This window comes from the organism of the source record quoted next, unplaced genomic scaffold, assembly GCF_019419815.1.
Source record: "Pyrus x bretschneideri cultivar Hongxiangsu unplaced genomic scaffold, Pyrus_bretschneideri_v1 Contig23, whole genome shotgun sequence".
NCBI classification, from domain to species: Eukaryota; Viridiplantae; Streptophyta; class Magnoliopsida; order Rosales; family Rosaceae; genus Pyrus; species Pyrus x bretschneideri.
The window spans coordinates 4,543,430-4,566,099 of NW_025999535.1; the positions used below are offsets into that span (position 1 = coordinate 4,543,430).

Consider the following 22,670-nt stretch of genomic DNA (forward strand, 5'->3'; position numbering starts at 1 on the left):
TCAAAAAGTAACTTAACAGTTTTCATGATCTATCTTACCCATGTTATTTTCTTCTTGGTGAGCCTGGTGTACGTCTCTATTTTCGTGCTTCTGCATTGTGACAACCTTAGTATCACCTATCTTGCTGCTAATTAGATTCATTAAGCTCGTACTCCGTATATTGAACTCAATTATCACTTCGTTCATGACGAGGCAGCCCTTGGCAGTCATAAGTTGTGCTGCATCTCTTATGTTGATCAGCCTTGATGACTTGTTTAGTTTCCCGAGGGTGTTGGACTTAAAGAAATTAATTTGGTATTATCTCCGTAATTATTGGTTGTAAATTTGAAATGCAATTTTCAATTGTATAACTACTATAGATTCTTACCACAAATGGACTCAAGGCACCCATATGTTGTGTTATATTATACTTTACACAACGTTACTACAAGGACTGATATTTTCTACAGTACATTTGAGATTGTCGTCCAATTTAATGGAGAAATTTTTAGTTGTGACAAGAACATAGATGGTACATCACATGTTTTTATGTAAGTAGTGAAAAATTTTAATTTTGAAGTTATTAACCATTTAACACATATATCCCACCATTTATACGAAGACACATGATGTACCATCTCGTATAACGATCACGCTAAAAAAACTCTTAATTTAATGAGTTCAAGCACTCCCTTACAAAGATCAACAAATATAGGATGTGACACTTGTCCCTTCTAATTATAATAGGATTATGTCATGTTTAGGCTAACAATTCAGTTAAATTTAAGGAATGGCAGTTAGCTTTAACCTTTTTAACACATATACCCTACCATTTATACGAAGACACATGATGTACTATCTCGTATGACGGTCACGCTAAAAAAACTCTTAATTTAATGAGTTCAATCACTCCCTTACAAGATCAACAAATATAGGATGTGACACTTGTCCCTTCTAATAGGATTATGTCATGTTTAGGCTAACAATTCAGTTAAATTTAAGGAAGGGCAGTTAGCTTCCTCATTGTCTAATGGCGCGTTGTATGAAAGTTGAAACTGGGCAAACTACATTGTGCGAATGAATAATGACATGATTTTCCATTCGGTTTTTTTGTTTAAAATATGATTAGGCTAATTGCCAGTTTTAACATACTAAATCTGTGTTTGTGATCTTTAATAATCGGTTTATTTTTTTGGTGGATTATTGTTGTTGTTGAGACCTGCCACAGACGTGTATCATCCAAATCAATTAATGGTGAGTTGAATTTGGTAGACATAGATGGTTACGTTTCACATGTCGCACAGAGACTCTAGGGGTAAGCATAGAGACCCTTGAGGCTTGAGGACACTGCCCTCCCAGTGGGGTACTCCCGGCCCTAGATATATAGTCCTGTAGAAGGGATACATTTAGTACTCTGTCTCTCTGTTACATTACATTGTATTCTTTCTTTGTCAGCTTAGCTTATTAGCTTAGGGGAGGGACCATGCATATATCTCACCCCCATAGCTTGCTAGCAAACACATTATGCAACCTTGCATTTACTTTTCCTCACTGTTTGGACGGCTGCATTACTCTACTCATAATTTTCATTTCTTTGGATGAAACCAATAGTGGGAGAGGAGGAAATTAAACAGAGTCTCGGATATGTAAAAACGGATGTTCTTATAGCTTCTTCAGTGCTTAGGTAGGGGTTATCCCCACCTGTACCACTCTTTGTCCCTGTTCATGCTCGAATGAGAGAAAAAAGGGGCGTAAGTAGAACACCAGGCCAAGCTTACTATAAAAAGTGGCATAATTAGGGTTTAGATTATATCTTGAAGTGGGGGAGCTCTAGTTTTGCTCATCCTATTGGAGTCGTGCTCCAATAAGAGAAGAGGGGGTGTAAGTAAAACACTTAAACTCCCATTTAAGGTTTAGGTTATATCTTGAAGTGGGATAACTCTCATTTAGCTCATCCATTGGAGCGTAGAACCCTTGACATCCCCATTTCCCTATCCAAATGTACAAAGGGAAACCCTAAAACCAGCTTTAACGCCGGAATTCAGCTTTGCGGAGACGTTTTTACCCACTTGAGCTAAAAATTCCGTCTCATTTTTATCCTTAGTAATATGAAAAAAATAAACAAACGAACAAAAGTTATTAAACGGGTATTCTGCTTATACAAAAAAATGGAAAATCTGTCGCCAGTTGGTGTTTAATTTTGGAACAATTACTGCCCGCGGGCCCTTTTCATTTTCCTGCAGAAACCCTAAAAGCTTGGAAAAATCCAAACAAAGATGCATGGCATGACAAAATACTGTGCAATCATGCAAGCTGCTCCACGTTGATCTCCCGACACGTGGAAGGAACCCATTGGTGGAAGTCCATAATGATGGTGGATGATGACTTGTGGTCAGCAGTTTAAGGTACACTAAGGTTGATATTGGACGGGTATGATCTGTGTATATATGGGAAAGCAATGAGTAGTGTGACATTTTAGGGTATGTGTGTTGTGGAGGGCACGTACGCGGGACCATTTCGAGGACCATTGGAGGATTTGTTCATGGAAATAGCATGGCACGCGTTGTACCCTGTTTGGTTTTGGTTTTTAGACATTCCTTTGCAGAGGGTGAGGGTATGAAAGTATATATGGGTCTGAAGCCAAACAGAAAGAAACCAAACAAGAAAGAGCCAAACACTAAAAGCTAGGGTTTGGAATTTATGGAAGGAGAAGTGAATTATGAGTCTCTGTGTAATTTTGGTTGTTATATATATCAAGGCCCTTTTTTCTTATGCGTATGATTGCATCTCTGGTATTTCTTGGCTTATTATTCGTATCCTCTTACACATGTAACATATATATGGATATGTTTATAACAATGATTTGATTGAACAACTTGACATTGGGATTATCTTGATTTTTATAGAGTTGGGCGAAAATCGTGTGAACAAAATAATGCCATCCAAATCAAATCAATCTGAATCGCGCACAATCATGAAAAATTAGTTATTTCTTATTAGATAGTGATATCAACCATTTTATCTTCAAGAATAAAGTTGTAATTTATTTTCTTCAAAATCTCCATATCAATTATCAAATAGTTCATTTTTATTTGATACATGTAAAAGAATACAAAACGTTTGTTTATTTACTTATGATGTCAAAAGGATTGAATCTACCGACAAACCAACTAAAAGGACTGGTTTGGTTTGTTTATGTAGATTGAGTTATATTTTAATTTTTGTGATACAACGATATATTTTATACTAACGGGTGGAGTATTTGGATTATGCCACAAAATCATACAACATAATAATTTATACTAAATTCACATTCAACGATAATCGAACCTGATACATAAAAGATATGTACTATAACATTATAATCTCGGTATAGTAGCGGGCTAAAGGCCCAATGCAAACCAAAAGTATCGTAGAAGAACTGCCATTCCCCCCAACTCCATATGGGCCTAGACACCCAAAACGTCCTTCATTAGTCGCAAAAGCCAGCGCCACAACTCAACCAATATTTAAAAATGAAATGAAAAATGAACAAACCTTATCAAATTTATAGACCGCATATTAAGAGAATGTTAGTTGTTAATAAAAATCGTCAATTTGTTTGATACTTATAAAAAATGAACATTTCTAAATCGACTGTTTATAGAAGCATACATTAAATGACAAATAAAAAGTGAGCGAATTTTTAGAATTCTCCACTTGAGTTCGAATTCTCACAAATATATTTTTTGGAATCATCAATTCTAATTTGGCATATCATCTGATGCGATGACCAAAAGCACACCGCCTTATGTGGTATCAAAACAGGAAGAATAGTAATTTGGCACATCAACGTGTGGTGAAATATCTCTATTGGTGTGGAAGTGGTCCTTTATTACAGTGATAGAAAAGTATTGAGCTCTTGCATGACAACATAGATTCAAACCCCGTTAATGACTAATCGAACAACTAATCTAACAAAATATATCGTTTGAGTAAAAAAAAAAAAAATATCACTATTGGTGGGCCATCAGGCTATGAATTTGGCCCAGTCCACAATCTCAGACTGAACCGACATGTCTTAATTTCGTAGTCCCCCCTACTCAACGCGTGTTAAAGTCCATTGCTGGTTTGCCAACACACACACTCTCTCTCTCTCAGAAACACAGAAGCGTTTCGGTGCGACTGCGTGTGCTGTAAGCTATGGAGGAGTACTCAGTAGACGACCCAACTCAGCTACTCGAAGCTGCTTCCGATTTCGCAAACTTCGCCGGTAAGCACTTACCATTTTCCGCTCGCTTTCCTTCCAGTTTTTATGAACCAATTTTTTAACAAATATCACTGTTTTTTTTCCTTTTGCAGGTTTTCAAAACGACGATTCAGCTAAGGAATTCCTCAATCGCTTCCCACTTCCCGTCATTCTCAAGTAAGCCCTTTTTCTGCTTCTACCCTTAATTTTTTTTCCAAGTTTTTGTGCTCGATTTCAATATCCTCTCAATTTTTGGTTGTGGGTTTGTGTGCATGTCAACTGTTTGATGAAAGTCGCCAAATTTTTCATGAAACCTAACCGTGGTCTGTATTGAATTTGTTTTGTTTCTCGTCTGCAGTGCTCTGCAAACGAAAACCGATGTGCCGGGTCTGGAAAGCACACTGGTTGCTGTTTTGGAAAGGGTGTTCAAGACAAAATATGGCGCTTCTCTCATCCCCCAGTTCATGGTATGCCTCATTTGTTGTGCTAACTGATTGCATGTCGTTGATGAATTTATTAGTGTTATTGTGGAAAAAGAAAGCGGGGTTCTCCCGAATTTGGTTAGGATACAGTTAATCCTTCTTTGATGACACTTGAAAGCTTTCGTGTTATGATGTATCGGAATGCCCTAAGGGATGCTCTGTCGATGAACATGTCGCTCTGGTTCAATCAAATAAAAGAAATTAAGCCATAGTATAAACCCAATTAATCTTCACAAATAAAGCCGCTTTTGTATGTATTCTGTGTCTATCTAGATTCTTAAACTTCTCCCTTTGCTCTTCTTCAGCCATTTGTACAAGTTGGTCTGACGGCAGAGTCTCAGGAAGTCAAATCTTTAGCTTGTACAACGGTACGTATAAAAACTTCTTATTCTTCTTTGCTTTATTTTGAGATTGTTGAATGTTATTGTTCCTACTTCCTAACTAGATACTTTTTATCTGTTTGTTATGGATTATTGTATATTTGATTTCAATTTGTTTTTTGGGGGAGTTGAAAGTTGAAACTTATATAAGTAACTGGCAACTTTATTGGCTAGTGTAACCTGTTGTCATGAAAACAACCTTCAGGTTTCTTGCCTTCTCGAGAATTTGAATGAAGGTTCTGTTTCTGCAACACGGCTTATACTTGACCACGATATATATCCTCTTTTGCTTGATTGCCTCATTCATGGGTAAGTTTCAAATTTTAAGTTGAAGATCAATACTTGGATCTTTTATTATTTTTTAGTCTTGGTTTTTTTGGGGTAAATTATTTCTCATTTTCATTTTTGCCTTTATCTTTGATGTTCATGATAATGTTTTTCTTCTGGTGTCTAGCAATGAAAAAGTTGCAACTCTAGCAATGGATGCAATAGAGAAGATAGCTGGTTCTCCCAAGGGCATGGTATGGACATCGCATTTACTGCTCTACTCTGACTTTAAATGTGATCTCCTTAAATGTTGTTTTAATGAATACCTGCACTGTGATAACTTATGAAAATCCCTTGCTGTCAATATGTAGGATATTGTTTTCCCAGCTAATACTAAAGAAGCTACGCATCTTGGGGCTCTAGCAGCCCAATGCTCGTCAGTGGTAGGGTGACTGTTACTTTTGTGATTTATAAATATACAGTTAAACTTTCCTGAAATTTGGTTGTTATTTTAGTGAAAGAACTGTAAAAGAAAACTAGTTATCAGCGATGCTGGTCTTTTGCATTTTTCTATTACACAACATTGTAGTGATACTTGACTAATTTGTGCTGTTGACATGTGCATCAGAGGCATATATTAAAGTGGTTGTAAGAAGTTGAGGATAGTTTAGGGTTTTTTTATTAACACCCCACATGTTGCTGAATACACCCCACTTAAAAATGTAATTCTAAACAACTTGTAACTCTAATATGAAATGACTATTCGAGCCCTCAAAGCTACTCTTACTCTCCCATTGTAGAACAAAACCCTAAAAACACAAACAAGTTGATCAAAATATATCTTTTGATGAATGGAACAAAAAAAATCGAGTTTTGCTCCTCGTTCATTCGTTGGTTTTCACATTCAAGAAATTATTTAAATAATGGAATAAAAATTGACTTTTTGCAAAACCCTGCTCTAGTTGGAATCCAAGAAATAGGAAGAAAACTGGAGAATGTTGTAAAATTTTAAGATGTAATAAATGTAATATTCTTGCGGCTGTTTGATGATGAAGAAATTCAATGTTTTTTGGCTGGTTGGAACTGACATGACCTTATAAGAATATTTCCTACCATTTGTCCATCTGGCTTCTTAGAATCCAACATGATTGTTCAAGAAAATTTGACGGATGTTTATAAATCAAATGGCAAGATGGAGATTTTATACAATTTAATTCATCTTTCTTGTCTGTAAAATGTGGATTATTCTATTGTGTGAAAGAGATGAAGAGTTTGATGTGTGGTTAATTAGTTGATGATTGTCGGGTGTACGAGATGTGAGGTGTGGGGTGTACGAGATGTGAGGTGTGAGCTGTGAGGGTAGTATTGGAAAATACATGGGGTGTGTTAAGAAAAATTTTAATTTAAAAAGTAAATGTGGGGTGTATTAAGTACGTGGGGTGTAGTCATCAAAATGTGGGGTGTTAATAAAACAAGCCATAGTTTAATCCATTAATATAGACGTACCAATTTTAGACAGTCAAACGAAATGTTTTTGTATGCGTTTACAATCTCTGTACGAACTTCCATGTATATTGATATTAGTCATATATGCTACTGTGCTTGATTTTAGATTATTTTCTGATTTTCTCTGCTCAAGTCTTTTAAAGAAAAATCATATTAATGTTTTGCAGGGACGGGTCCGGGTTCTGGCTTTGATAGTGAAGCTATTCTCTGTGTCCGCCGATGTAGCATCAGTAGTTCAAAAGTCAAATCTACTTGGACTTTTTGAGGCAGAAATCAACAACACAACTGATACCCTTTCAACCTTGAGCATTTTGGAACTTTTGTATGAGGTTGGCCATTGGTCATCTACACTGTTCTCTCTCTCTCTCTCTCTCTCTCTCTCTCACGCACAATCTGCAAAATGATCTTCTGCATGCTCTGTGTTGAAACTTAGAAATCAGATATGCAGAACAACTAAGCATACATATATTATATGAAGATGAAAAAAGCAGGTCCACTACTTTGTTCTAGGACCAATGTTTAGTACACAATGCTTAAGAGAACTGTGGCCCTTAATTTGTATGTTTTATCTCCAAGTGAATGGCATGTATTAAGTTCTCTCAATTTTCTTTTACAATCCAATCGATAAAGAATTCCAAATTTCTGGTATTGTTTTCTTTTGACAGTCTATTTCCTTGCTTAAAAACTGTATATTGAGATGTTCTTGTTGTATGTGCTCAAATGATAAAGTTGTCAGAGATCGAGCATGGTAGAGAGTTTTTGTCTGCAAGCACCCTTCTGCAACTGCTTAGTTCTATAATCAGGTGCTTAAACAACATTTTTGTTATCTGTTTCGTTTTGAATGCTCTATATTGCCTAAAGTCTTAGAGACAGAAGTGACACAACATAATATCATTGTATAACATTTGTAGCAACAAATCAATGGAGTCGATTTTAAGAACAAGGGCAATGATGATTAGTGGAAGAATTCTGTCCAAGGAGAATTACATACTTGCTGATGAATTAAGTAAGTCTCACAGATTTGGAAATTTGTAATATGATGAATAATATCTGCTCACATCATTCCAGAGTATCATAAAACCACTGTTTTTTCCTTTCATCCTGCATATACGATGCCCCTGTAGTCTAGTGCCTGCATATTTCTGGCACATTTGGTAGCTTTTTTACCTGTATTACGAGGACAGATATCATTAATTGCTGTTAAGGTGCTTGCCATCCCATTCTCTGACCCAAAAAAGAAGAAGAAAAGAGTCTGCTTTAGTGGACACCCATTATTTGTTTCTTAGTTTTAGTTTTTTGGCTTGCTTGCTTGCATTGATCCAATGGAATCAAGGCTACCCCCAAATCTCCAGTTGCAACTGGCCCCCAATTTTCCATTAGGTTTTGAAAGAGAGCGCTAAAATAATATCTTGGACCATGGTATGTCACTCAAATCACTTAGTGATCCAGCATATAACATTAGGTGAATTTGCTATATACATACAGTTATACAAATATATTTCTTCTGTCGCATGCTACTTATTCTCTTTTGAAATGGGGACGATCTTAAATGATTTCAAAGGGTAGACTTTGAGATTTGTTACTAAAGAAAAAAAAAATGCTTTACCAAAGATCGTAAAACCGAAAAAACTGTCACGAATTGCTTTTGATACTAATTTTGATTTTCCAGGTGTAAAAACCGTATTATCGGCCATAGACGGGATACTTAGTTCATCCGATACTCAAGAAATAGATGAATGTGAATCTGCTCTTGAAGCACTGGGTCAAATAGGGTCATGTAAGTATGCCAGTACCTTATCTAGGCTTGGGAAATGATTTTCATAACGTAAAACATATCTACCTATCATCATCAAGAAGTTAATATTTATACCTGGTTTTATGGGAATATGATCTTAGCCATTCAAGGAGCGCAGTTTCTATTGTCAAGTTCACCACCAGCTGCAAGACATGTCATCTATGCTGCCTTTGATAGGCACGGACGTGGTAAACAACTGGTTAGTGAATCTAGTCTTGTCGCTTTATCGGTTTAAGTTCTCCAGCCCTCTTTTCTTGTACAATTTTTTTACGTTCCTTATCATGATTTAATTTGCCAATTTGATTGAATCTGAAAAGCTTCTCCTGTATCGAATAGTGTGTTTGTGTGCATCTTTAGTAAGTAGCTAAGCTAACCCTAACTATAAGATCCAAGATTAAAATGCTGTCACAGTGAGGATTAGAACACTCATTAATCTTCGTTGTAGAAAGAGATATAGTGGTATAAGATAATCTACTTATTTTAGCTACAAACTAGTCTGTCTGTCTATTTGTAATAAAAGTACATGCAAAGAATACAGAAATAAGAGTAGAAAAACTAGGCATTGCAAGAACATCATGTTTTGCATGGTCATGGTATACACCTTTCAAATGGTAAAGGAAGCTGATGACAATGACGAGTATGCTATACTACAATTTCCTGCTTCTTTTTGGACTATTGAGTATGCTGTACGACACTCTCCTGCTTCTAAATCCGCTACCTGTTGCAGCCTACTAGATACACCTTGCGTGGCAAATAGGGGTTATGTGATAAATATGGTCTGACAATTTAACTTCCACAATGAACTTGTAAATGAAATTTTTTAATAACTCCTGAGCCGTGAGTATTCTTCTCCCAGCAGTTGAAGATTGTTATCTATAATTAAATGGGGATAGTTGAGGTTAGAGGTGTATATATATATATATATAAACTTGTTAGGGATTAATAATGCCGTAGTCAAAAAAACGATTTAAATAATCAATCAGCTTTGGATAATCTGAATGCTAGCCAGTGTCTTATGATGTGTTTTCTAGAATCACTGACAATTATTTGACTGGATGAGACTTCGAAGTAGGAAACTAATTCCCACATACTTGTTGACTCTGTTCACTTGATGATATAGTGTCCCCTAACGGGCCTTGTTCCCTTGTCCCTAGGAGCCATCATATTTCACACCCTTATTTAAACATGACTTTTGTGCTCCAGCCCATCTCAGTTGCCATATCATGTAAACAGGGATAACAGATTATTACACGTACCTTCCTTTGGGAGAGAGATTAGAATGCCTGCTATAACGTACTTGAACACGGATGATCTTATGTGTTGACCACATCTAACAACAACCTTCATGGACCCTAAAACAACTTTATTCCTTGATTGCATCCATTGGAATATTGGTTTTGTCCTAATAAAATGATGAATAGTTTGGATTGTAAACATGGGATATAATAAGATGTTTCTAATAATTGACTGACAACTGTTTTTGTGATCTGTCCAAATACTTGGTGATGATAAGAAAGATAGTGTGTGTTGTAGTTTACGTTCAAATTCTTACTTCAATCGTTCTTTGATGAAAATAAAGGCTGCCTTACATGCCCTTGGAAACATCTCTGGAGAAACTCGGCCTGTGAACAGCATGATACTGACTAGTGATGCAGAAGAAAGCCTTCGACGCTTGATTTATGAAACAGCATCTAAGAGTTCAAAGTTGACACCATCTGTGAGCAACTTTTTCCTTCTTAATTTTTGTCCCAAAATATTATTTCATAAACCTCCAAATTTTTTTTTGCACATGGGTGCAGGTTGCCTGCCTGGATTTTCATCCTTTTGCATGAATCCAACAATTTCTTTGAACAGATCAATTGTTTTTCAGCGTCATTTAAGTCTTTAACATGTGTGGAAGTTTTACTTAGTTGTTGATGCAATTGGCAGGGTCTTTTCCTATCAGTTCTCAAACAGGATTCGGAAATTCGTTTGGCGGTGAGACGTTTAATAAAATCATGAATTGTGGATTATTAGTGGTGTGACTGTTGAATACTTTTTTGAACGTGTATATAATTGAAAGTTTGGAGTTTTAAGTAACATGCTCCATTTAGTTTGGTTGTACCCCTTAGACTCCATCTGTAAGTATGATACTTAAATTGGCTGAGTATTTTGTGTTTGTTGTTTTGTTCATTACTGTAATTACTAATTACTTTTTGGAAACACACTACTTTTATATTGTGGATCACCTTTGGAAGTGTTTATCAGTAACCAAAGTGCTATGCTTTAGCTATGTGGTAAAGAACAATGTGTAAAGTAAATTTAAAAATTGGAAGTTTGATGATACTTCTGTAGGCATATAGTAGAAATTTAGATATAAAAATTTATCTTGTTAGCACATCTGATGCTTATATTTGTAATTTTATATATTTTTGCTATTTATTGTGGTTATTAAATGTGGATAATTCAGGGATATCGAATGCTGTCTGGGTTGGTGGCTCGTCCATGGTGCCTGATGGAGATTTGCTCAAAGCAAGAGATAATAAATATAGTAACTGATCCAGTTACTGAAACCACTAAACTAGGTCTGGTTCACTTTTTCTCTACTCACTCAATTTATTACGTTGCAAGTTTATAAATACATAAAATTAACTACATGGAATTAGTTTGTAGTTTGTACTTCTCTAATAATTTATAACAGATAATTCTTTCCAGTGGTACCGTAACTACGTGATACATTCTGACTTTTCAGTGCTCGGTTGTGTGTATTTTGAATGATAAAACCAATACTTATTATCTTACATGGGCTAAATTATTATTTTGGATTGGTTCTCGAATGAATTTCTAAAAGTCCATTGACTAGAGAGTGAATTGACAAAAGGCGTTATATAGAATGATCGCATGATCTTTGTTACAACGATCTCTCTGATTTTCTCCTGCTTTATGCTATATCATTTACTTTTCCCTCTGAATTGAAGTTTGGTTGCATATTTCAGAATTTGGCAAACCCTTAATATGCTTTCCTCTGGTGTCTGAATTTCCTTTGGACTCGGACAAAATGACAACTCTCGTTTCTTATTTTGGGTTCTGAAATTCAATTGGCTTTAATTATTTGTATCTTATCTATTTCACGTGAATGAAAATTACTGTGCAGGTATGGAAGCCAGATACAATTGCTGCAAGGCTATCCACACCGCTTTTAACATGTCAAGTAAACTTGCCAGCGACCAATCTCTTTCTGGGATTGCGGCAAAGGTTAGTTATAACCGTCATTCATTTTTATATTTCCTAGAGTGGGGGAGTTTTTGGGGATCCTTGATTACATCACGGAATAATTTAAACGGTCGGACCTAAGTGTACGCTGGTGTACATATCATTTCTTGAATTTTGTTTGATCCATATACCCTAGTGCAATTGCCATCGTGTGCATCTGTGTGAATTGTCTGGTGTATGTGGGGGGAGAGTTGAAAACCATTGAAGGGAAAAGTTGTGGAACAAAAAACTGAAAATGGTAACCTATTGGTTTAAATAAGAAAATAAAATGTTTTATCTTTATAATTCACTCTTTTTCTTAAACAACGAATCATTCGTAAACACTCATGTTACCATCTCATGTATCTTCTCTTGTTCCTTTCCTTTCGGTACGCAGTTGCACGAAGCTGTTAAAATAGGTCCGTACCTTGCTAGGAAGCACCTTGAGGCTCAACCCGTGGTGGTGACGGAGGACAGATTCTAGACTAACATCAACCACCGTGTGCAGCTTATGAGTATACTCTTACCGTATGTTGCCTACAAAAGTTTGTTCATATTAACAGTGGAAGTGTGTTTAGATGTGAATTCTCCTGAATTTTAAGCTGTGAATTTAAAGGAGAATTACTGCCTGCTGTTTAGAACTTAAATATGTAAAGCTAGAGCGGAATTTGGAATTCCATATAGCATCAAAGACAATTCTCTCAAGTTTCTCAGGATACAGAATTTTCCTTTAATTCCAGTTTAAAGGTAGAAATATTGGTTTCAGTACAAGTATCGGTTAAAACTACAAAATCATGGAAGCTTTTTAATCAACATGAAAATAACGTTCGACATTTTCACAACTCCAAAGTCAACACATTTGCCTGGAACAACATATAGACTTCGTAAAATAATGTAGTGTTATAAATAGGTAAAAGTTAGAGAGATAGCATTAACTAATTACAGGAGCGAAGCAAGTGTAAAAGATCACATTATAATTGTAACACAAGGGAATGACTAATAAAAGTGAGAGGAATAGATACTGATGTTATTTATCTTTTCTTTCTCTCTCTTTTTTATATCTGTAGATAGCAGTCGAAGTGCCCTATTTATAGAGCAACTCCGTATTGTTACATGTTGAAAATTTACAACACACCTTTTGAAAAATGATCTCTTTCATTTCCAAGTCCACATATCAACATTGCCAATGTTTTCATTCATCTACCAAAGTTGCAAATCCAATCTACGTGGGTATTGAAAAAGTCTACCAAGATTTTCAATATCACTGTGGCATTCATTAACTCACTAGCATTTTCAACATGTTGTAAAAATTCACCTTCCATTACTTGTTTCTTGAGGCAGCCCTTCGGTCCTGTGGCCGCTTAACCGGCCACAATTCCGACACCTCATAACAGCGAGTCCTACCCAACTCAGTCGTCGTGATCAGGGTGGCCGCCCTCTTTCCGGCCACGATTTACAAACTAATGTACCGTCGGGCGGCGGGGCCAACATCCAGCGCAGACAAACCCCACATTTAAATGTAGGCCGCTCCTTTTTAACAAAATACTTGTGAAATAAAATTATGATGGACAGAAGAGTAATTCCAGACATCCAATTCGCCCAGGGGTAAAATAGGAGTTTCATATTCTTAGTGGATAAAATTCAGAGTAAGAGCATTCCCTCTGCACTGCAGATAGAGCGCTTCAAACAATTTGAGAGAGAGATGGCAGCTGCAGTTCATTGCCTATCTCCATGCCTATCCCTCCCTTCAAGATTCGGCAAGCTTTCACTCAATGGTCCTTCTACTTCCTCTGCCACTACTCATTCCACAACTTCCCTTAGTTTCTCAGCCACCCTTTCTCCCAATTTCTTCTCCAAAGGTAATCAAAGCTCTCCTCTCTCTCTTTAAATTACTGCATTTTTCTTCTCGGAATTTTGTTTTAACCGTGAAAACTTTGAAACTTTTCCTATTTCAAATATGGGGTTTTCGAGATACGAAGAAGCCCAGTTGTACAAGTCCCAGTCGTGTTATTGGGGTGGAAGATTTCGCATTTTGGTTTCTGTATCATATTATCACCAATTTTTCAGCACCTTACAGTGCAGAATGTTAAATCAAAGGAGAAAAAGTTACATCTTTTTCTTGTCTATTTTCAGGGTATTTGGCTGTGAACCCACTTCAGAGGCCGGTTCGACATTCCATTGTTTGTGAGGTCGCTACGAAGAAGCCCGACTCTGCTGTGAAGAGAGCTCGGCAGGCCGAAAAGAGGAGGATTTACAACAAATCCCGCAAATCCGAAATTAAAACCCGAATGAAGAAGGTACTTCTCTTTTCGGCAAGTTAATTAGATTTTAACTGATGGGTTTTGCTTCTTTTGGCTTGCATTGTATGTAATATAAGTTTATTCTGATTGGTTTCGGGTTGAAGGAAGCACTTGTCTTACATTGTTAACTGATGGGTTTTGCTTCTTGTGACCATGTTTGATACTTGGATTCTCATCTAATTGTGCAACCATATCACTGTCTAAATTGATCTAATAATTGACGTTAACGACCAAGTTCTGCGTTGGGATTCATCATTTGGTTGGTTAAATTATACTTGTTCTAAGTTAAGGACATCTTTACTTCTTAATCTATATGTTTGTCTTGAAGAGCATCTTTCTATAAGTTATGGAAAGGCAATTGTACCAAAGATAATGTATAGATGGAATTTGGTGTAACGCAAGTTGTGCCGGAGAAATTATTTTGCTTAGTAGTTTTGGAGCATCATCTTTTAAAAAACAGAGTGATTTCAGATAAAAATGTTAGCTATGTGCTTGTATACTGTAAGGATACGTGGGCTAGTATATATGTTTGCAGAGATGGTACGAGTTGCCATGAAAGTTTTTGTTTTATCCGGTGTTTCTGTTATTAAATGTGTGTTGTTTCCTTCTGTTCTCTGTTATTAAATGGGAAGATAAAGTTTGAAAGACCCCGTTAGCGTTGTTACCTGCTGAGAAAGGAATGGTTAGCATTTCAAATTGGAATGCCATTGATTAATATTTGGCGACCTTTTCCAGGTTTTGGAAGCTCTGGATGGGCTGAAGAAGAAGCCAGATGCTGCACCCGAAGAGGTCCTTTCTATTGAGAAGCTCATTGGAGAGGCATACTCAATTATTGACAAAGCAGTTAAGGTGGGAACTCTGCACAGGAATACGGGAGCACGGAGAAAGTCTCGACTGGCTAGAAGAAAGAAGGCTGTTGAGGTCCACCATGGCTGGTACACCCCAACTCCAGAAGCTGCTAGTGTCTAACACAACCCGTTGTTGGGTCGGTCTTTTGTTTCCCATAACATTTTGCCTTTGTAATGTGTAGCATTTGTCCTTTGAATGTATACACTTCTCTTTTATTTGGCACATGATTAGCCGTATTCAAATCTGGAAGTATTCAAGGTTCAATCATCAAATAAGATTTAAAGTCATTTTTCACTGATGCTATAACTTCAGCACGAAGTTTTTCTTCCATGATCCAACAAGAGCCGACGACTTCGAGTGAAAATCATTACATAGAAATGCGAATGTGAGAAGAACTATGCATCGACGATTGGAGAGAACTCGATCGATCTATTACTTTTTCGTAGGTTTGCCAGTAGCTACCTGAAACTATACACTCATAAATTCCCTCGTCCAGAAGAGGTTCCGGTATGTCAGCTAGTTGGTCAGCAAGTTCAGAATCTCCCCCCAAAACTCCTCTATTTCTTCAACTACTTCCATTACACACTCGACCATGCTCTCGTTTCCTACACATTCAAACAAAATTCAACTCGGATAATAGTTTCTCTTCTCAAGTAAAATATCCCCGACATATATAAAGTTGTAAATGGCAACAGCTACTGGCTAAAGCTAGCTAAGTTTGATCAGTAGTACAGGGAGAGTCCTGATTAGTGGAAGAAGTAGGAGAGTGTGACGATCCTTCTCCTCCTCCTTGTCGGATTTCAGTGAGCGGTGATGTGCTTTTTTTGCTATAACAGTACCCGAAGTATAGTGTGTTCACCAAGCGAAGCATTCTTTAGGAGCAGGTAATCAATCCCGTTCAACCTTCTTGTATACTTTGACAACAAAAATGTTTGAGGTGCCGTTCATCAGTGTTGATTTCGAGACTGCTTAATTAGCAGCGTTTGGGTTCAGACACAACCCAACTGCAGGCAATGAATGCATGAACTTTCTATGTACAGTATGTGCAAATTTCTCCCTACGTAAATGCAGAAGAGGTTTGAGATTTGACATGAACTTTTGTTTTCTGTTCTTCAACGTCTTTGTGTGCAACAATTCTAAGAAATTCTAAGAACGAAAAACAGATTAGCATCGATCATCCACAGAACTCAAATATATCGAAAAAGCCTTCGTCGTCTTGTTTCAGATCATTATACCATCAAGAGAGGTAAACTTAAACTCGAAAATAAAGCTTTACCTTGCTGCTTTTGATGTCGCCTGGCGAAAACAACACAACAATCGATCCTTTATCGGTTCATAGAAACCATTAATCCGTAAAGATAATTGAGAAGACAAAATATGAAGGATACCTCTGAAGGTTTTACCTCCTAGCTATGCTAGGAAAGGGATGCATGTATCCTGACTTAGACTCGCATCACCAACATCTTAGTCCCACACTAGCCACAGCAAGAATAGGTAAACAAAGAGACAGAATAAATAAGGTTGTACGAAACATTACTAAGCATACCTTTCTCGGCCTTTTGGCTAAGATCAAGTGTAGTATCTGTTCTTATCAGTTTAATATCTGATACGTGGACCAATGATCCACACGATATTAAATTAATTTTTTAAAGGGGAGAGTTTACTACAGTAGCTTGCTACTAGGGCTCTTGAGCGTCGCCTAAGTGTAGCACTACTGCTTGGGCTGGCGCACCCCACCAAATCCAGTTTTAATATGTTATAGTTATATGTGGATTGATCTAATTCTTTTTTGTAGTTGTAAGTTTGCAATTCTAATTTCATATCCACACCAAATGAATCAAACTTGTAAAAGAGAATTTCAGATCGTAAATTCATTCAACCCTTTTGCATTTTTTCACTATTGAATTTCAGGTTAAAATATGTTTGAGATGTCATCGATCATGTCGTTTCCAGATTGCTTAATGTAGCAGGTTCAGATTCAGACACAACCATTTAAACTGCAAGAACTGAAAGCAGGAACTTCCTATCTGTGTGTAAGTTTCTCCAGAATGCACAAGAAGTTTGACATCATGGCCGGTACACCCCAACCCCGGAACAAGCGAGTGTTTGATCAAATCTCTTTGGTTGGTCATATTTTTTGTTTCCTATGACATTGTTCCTTTCGTAAGGTGATGTATTCATCCTCTCGATGCATACACCTCTCGTTTTATATGGAACAATAATTTTATTCCATCTTTTTGCGCAATGAGTCTCTTGACTTTGTCTTGACCACCAAATTCCCTCGTAAATTCCCTCGTTCCACAAAGCGTTCAAGTTCACCCGCTAACTTCTCACAACCATTTTGCAACAAGCAGCAACACCGCCACCCTCCACCCTCCCACAAGCCATATAACCACTTATATTCTCTTTCGCAACATTTTCTGACAATGTTACACCCACCCTCCCCCTTGCTGGCGCTTCCTGCGTCCTACACATTTAAATAAAGTTCAGCTTGATTACTAGTCTGCATCAAATTAATATGATATGTCAGACTATCTTGCAAGAGAAAATTTTCCCGTCATATATAAAGTTATAATTAATCAATGACAACAGCTATAGCTTATAGGAGTACGATCCTTCTCCTCTTCTTGTTGGAGTTCAATGAGGATCGATGGGAAAGGGAATGCAGGCATTAGCATTGCATTGTTGTAAAACTGCGGCTAATGTATACTTACTTAGGACTCACGTCTCCAACATCTAAGTCCCACACCGGCCTTAACAAGAATGGGTTAAGCAAAGATACAGAATAAATAAGGTTGTACGAAACAGTAATAAGCATACCTTTCTCGGCCTTTTGGCTAAGATCAAGTGTAGTATCTGTTCTTATCAGTTTAATATCTGATACGTGGGTTGAAGGTTCACATGATATTAAATTAATTTTTTTTGGGGGAGAATTCACTACGATAGCTTGCTATTGAGATTCTCGTGTGTCGTCCAAGCGTTGTACTACTGTTTGCGCTGGCGCACCCCACCAAAACTAGTTCAATTCTTTACGATTTTATGCCCAATTCTTTCTACTACAATTTTATGCTCAACTTTTATTTCCATAGATGATTTTACAAAGAAGAAACATGTCATAATTCTTTCTTTTTTAGTAGTGGTAGGTTTGGCAATAGCAACGCAGTGATGTGTATTTTAAGTTCTTGTAAAACAACAAAAAAAAATTCAGATGGTAAACTAACTACCCAATGATGACGTCATATTAAGCACGCCTTAAGCCCTGATGTTTGTAGGGCACATCCCACCACAATAGGTGAGTAGAAATCACTAGTTCATAATCTTGAGAGGAACTCCAAAGATGGTGATACCTCACCTTAGCGTGCTCCTCAATCAAGGTTCTAAAAAATGCTAGGTGCTAGTCGAGTGGCAGGTAGGGGCCTAGCGCCTAGGCGCCTATGTAAATTTATTATATATCTTATAAATAAGTGTCTATTTACACCTAAAAAACTATACTTCTATGGATAATAAAAGAATAATAAAATGCAAAAATAAAAGTAGAAGACTACAGAAAGTATATACATCCAAAAAGACATAACCCAAAAAGACCTTGTATGTTTAGTTATTTACAAAGAAAACTCTAACCTAAAGATGATAAAGGATTCGACAACAACTTCTAGATATTTTGTTTAATTTATTATATATTCTCAATCCATTATTAATTAAACAAGTCTTTTTCTTTGTTCATTAAATCAATTCTGACACCCAACTCTCATCTTATTAAACAAGTCTTTTTCTTTGTTCATTGAATTTCTGACACCCAACTCTCATTTTCTTTTTTCTTTATGCCGTCAATTCCAAAGTCTCCATCCCTTCTCTTCACTTCTCCATCAAAACGCAAATCCCTTGGGTTAAACAACCCAGTTACCATTTTCATGCGGTGTCGTCCTATCATCGAGCAAACAAGCCTTCATCTTCATCAAATCGCAGATCCCGACCAACCCAACCCAAAAATCAACTGAATTGTGTGGGCCTAATAGAAGCATATTTAGGCAACTTAGTTGACTTGTTCTTGTGCATTTACGTTGTTATTTCTTAGTTCTTTAAGTCTTTTAAGTTACTTTCGTATGTTTTCAGGTTCTAAGGGCTAAAGGAGCAAAGAAGTGCATTTTGGAGCTTTTCGGAGCACTTTTGGGCTAAGAATGGATAGCTTATGCTTGAAGCCAAAGTGTTGGACGAAATTGAAGGCCTTGTATGCACTTTAGGACATAAAACAAAGGGCCTAGCCCAATCAAACAATCCTTTGAGCCATGCAAAACCTCTAGCCCAATCAAACAATCCATCAAAGCCATGCAAAACCACCATCCACACACACTTCACATAAACAACAACCCTTAGCCGTACCTTCCCCTTGCATTTCCAGCATTCCACACCATCATTGCAGCCACCATTCACTCTTTAATCCACATGCATTCATCATCATTCACCCTAGCTGTTTTTCACATGCATTCTCTTCATTAATTCAGCCAACACATGCACCCATTACCTAACACACACCTTGCCGTGCATCCCATTCCATTTTCCAGCTTTTCTCCTTCTCTTTGCAGCCACACTTCCACATGCATTCCCTCTTTAATCATTCTTTTCCTAGCTGTTTTTCCATCATTATTTCAGCCACATGCATTCTCAATCATAAGAGCCACATGCACTCTTAAACAATCATCCACATATTCTCCCATTCCCCCTATAAAAACCCATGCATTCATACACAAAAACACACCACAACTAACACAACAAGCCTTTGCAGTGGCTCCCCCTTCCATTTCTGCACCATATCTCCTCCATTGCAGCCACTCCAACCACTCCCCATCCCTCCAAAACCTATCCTTAGACCTTGTGCCACAACAAAGAGGAGGAGAAGAGTGCCTAAACATTCATACAACTCAAGTTTGAGTTGTTGGAATTTTTAGGTGTTTCTTTTCCTCGATTACAATGTTTAATTTCAATTCTCTTTGTCTTGTACGTATGAGGAACTAAACCCCCCCTTGGCTAGGGGGGGATTCAAAATACATGTTTATGCTTGCAATATGATTTGATTACTTCCAATTGCGTTTCATAAGTTGTGGATTCAATTTGTTTAACTATTTGATTGATAACCTATTTATGTATGTTTATTGAGAGTGCAGGCTTAATTTTCATGCATGAATATGACGCTAGAATATAAGTAAGTTTCACCTAATAGTTATGAACTTATATTCACAAGTAGTGGAGGTTGCTTATAAACAATCGCGTTAAGTAAATTCTTGGCATAAGTTTCATGCAATTCATAGTAACGAATGCCTCGTCAACACTTATGGTTTTCAAAGAACTTAATGATTCTTGCTTGTATCTCTATTATGCAATTCATGTAGGGAACTTGTGGGGAATGCTTTGGGTTGTCGTATGCAATCATCCAATTCATTAACTTAAGGAAAACTTGACGGTTAATTTAAGCGGACCTAATTAACCCGGGGTGTTGAGAATTCATGGTTTATTGAAAAGCAATTAGAAATCATTTTGTGTGCAAGTATAACATGTGTGAAGATGAACCCCTTAGCTAGCTTCCCATCCATTCAATTCCATCAAATTCATATTTACAATTTGTTTTCTTTACAATCTATCCATTTTAGTTTAAATTCGTCCAAATCCAATCCCCCTTTACTTTGTTGAGTCATAGTAGTTAGAAATCAATTTAGTTTGTGTTTTTAGAATATGGTTTAGTTTGGTGTCTTATATTGTGTTTTTACGTTTTTGAGTCAAATCCAAGTGATTTTGCAATCTCTCCTAATCCCCGGCCTAGAACGATCCCTACTTACATACTTACTACAAATGATAAAAAGAGGGTTAACTTGTGTGCGCATAATTCTCGCATCAGGGCCAGTGTAGTGGTGATCCCCGACGGTGATGGTTTCAAGAAGTTCCAGATGTCTCTCTCTCTCTCTTCTTTCAACAACGAAATTGCAGATCTCTTTCTCCTTCCTCAACAGATCACTCTCTTGTCGTTAGTACAAAGAGTTTTTTTTTTTTTTTTTTTTTTTTTTTTTTTAAACAAAACCAAGAGGCTACCGAGGCCGCCTAGCCCGAGTGCCGCCTAGCAGCCACCTAGCCCGTGTTTTAGAACACTGTCCTCAACTCAACTCCTCGTCCGACGATCATCTTTTTTGCATCAGAAAATATAAAATATACATTAGTGAACAAACAAAATGAATAATCCAAGAATTAGAATTCTTGCTGAAAAAAAAAAGAATTAGAAAATTCAAATTCAAGCATGTAAGACACAATAATTTGATAATCTCATCACTACGAGCACAATAATTCGGTAATCTTACAACTGAAACAAAAGAATTTGAATGGCATAATTCTAATGAATTGTGAGCAATTTTTTATTTTTTTTATTTTTTTTATTTTTTTTTTATGATTGTGGAAGTAGCATTGGTATTAACAATTTAAGCATCTTTTTCTAACAGCATGGAAGTTAGCCCCATTTTCTCAACTTGTAATATGTTAATCCCACACCGTCCACTGCAAGAAAGGGCAAAGTGAAGACAGAATAAATACGGTTTTACGGCTCGTTACTAAGCATACCTTTCTCGGCCTTTTGGCTAAGATCAAGTGTAGTATCTGTTCTTATCAGTTTAATATCTGATACGTGGATCAATGGTCCACACGATATTAAATTAATTTTTTAAGGAGGAGAGTCCATTGCAGTAGCTTGCTACTGGGTCTCTCGCGTGTCGCCCAAGCGTTGCACTACAGCCCGGGCCTGGCGCACTCCACCAAATCTAGTTTCAATTTGTACAGTTTTATGCCCTGTTAAACTTCTAATTCAATTACATGATTCTAGTTCAAGTGGTGGAGGAAAAGCATGAGCCCTGCGACTCCACCAAATCTAGGTAATTTCTCTATCGTACACCTGGTTTAACGATGCCCGTTTATTACTAGAGGTTAACCTTGTTCAACTCCCTATGTAGGGTTTGAGACTTTGAGTAAGACTTGGATGCCGATTTCGTAGAGCGAGTGAACAGATTGGAGAGATCTTTTTTCGCTAAGAAAAGGAGAGATTTGATGTTGGGATGGAGGCAAAGCCTAGATTTGAACTTTGGGATATATTCTCATGTCATCCAATATTCCATAACACACCGCACTACTCTGGTAAATTTGAGTAGACGTACCTGGAGGGAGAGTCCAGAGTGGGAGGAGTAGGACTGTTTGAAAGCATGGAGTATCCTTGTCCTTGTCATTGTTGGATTTCAGTGGGGGTTGATCGGAATTGAATTCAGTTTTCTTGGAGTTGAAGGAAGTGATTCCATGTTCCTTTCTGTATATTTTGACAATAGAAATGTTTAAGATGTCGTCCATCGATCGTGTTGGTTCAACACTACTTACGGGTGTGGGGTATCAAAATTTATATGGACTTTTGTTGAGTTTTTGAAGTAATATACTTTCACGGATTTAGTAGGCTTTTACTGACTATTATAAGCTCTATAAAAATTTCAAACTTTTAATGATATATTTTTTGTGGAAAATAAAGAAGTTTAACGATAGACTTTTGTAAAATTCTAAAGAGTTCAATGCTAGAATTTTGTGGATTGTCATGGACTTTTTAATAACCAATTTATTAATAAGCATTATTATTTT

The 22,670-nt window shown here is 36.9% G+C and overlaps 2 protein-coding genes, 1 long non-coding RNA gene and 3 other non-coding genes across 6 annotated transcripts; all 6 read left to right on the forward strand.

The window, feature by feature from the left end:
• The first annotated feature begins 4,072 nt into the window (after positions 1-4,072).
• On the forward strand, positions 4,073-12,633 carry LOC103931510. Its single transcript, XM_009341022.3, has 17 exons — positions 4,073-4,231; positions 4,321-4,384; positions 4,566-4,674; positions 4,995-5,057; positions 5,275-5,378; positions 5,524-5,590; positions 5,708-5,779; positions 7,010-7,171; positions 7,572-7,645; positions 7,754-7,848; positions 8,512-8,619; positions 8,739-8,836; positions 10,217-10,354; positions 10,567-10,614; positions 11,087-11,201; positions 11,771-11,871; positions 12,266-12,633. Exons 1-17 carry the CDS (start codon positions 4,162-4,164, stop codon positions 12,350-12,352), a joined length of 1,575 nt encoding a protein of 524 aa, XP_009339297.2. The 5' UTR covers positions 4,073-4,161; the 3' UTR covers positions 12,353-12,633.
• An 891-nt stretch (positions 12,634-13,524) lies between these two features.
• LOC103947584 (30S ribosomal protein S20, chloroplastic-like) lies at positions 13,525-15,315 on the forward strand. Its single transcript, XM_009358499.3, has 3 exons — positions 13,525-13,727; positions 14,002-14,165; positions 14,904-15,315. Exons 1-3 carry the CDS (start codon positions 13,571-13,573, stop codon positions 15,135-15,137), a joined length of 555 nt encoding a protein of 184 aa, XP_009356774.1. The 5' UTR covers positions 13,525-13,570; the 3' UTR covers positions 15,138-15,315.
• Positions 15,316-16,559: 1,244 nt separating this feature from the next.
• On the forward strand, positions 16,560-16,754 carry LOC125478150. The gene has a single exon (XR_007258910.1). It is a non-coding gene; the product is annotated as a U2 spliceosomal RNA (small nuclear RNA).
• Positions 16,755-17,833: 1,079 nt separating this feature from the next.
• On the forward strand, positions 17,834-18,028 carry LOC125478151. Its single transcript, XR_007258911.1, has one exon. It is a non-coding gene; the product is annotated as a U2 spliceosomal RNA (small nuclear RNA).
• A 2,939-nt stretch (positions 18,029-20,967) lies between these two features.
• LOC125477922 lies at positions 20,968-22,542 on the forward strand. The gene is made up of 2 exons (XR_007258781.1): positions 20,968-21,925; positions 22,004-22,542. It is a non-coding gene; the product is annotated as an uncharacterized LOC125477922 (long non-coding RNA).
• Positions 21,614-21,809, forward strand: LOC125478149. Its single transcript, XR_007258909.1, has one exon. It is a non-coding gene; the product is annotated as a U2 spliceosomal RNA (small nuclear RNA).
• Positions 22,543-22,670: the final 128 nt, after the last annotated feature.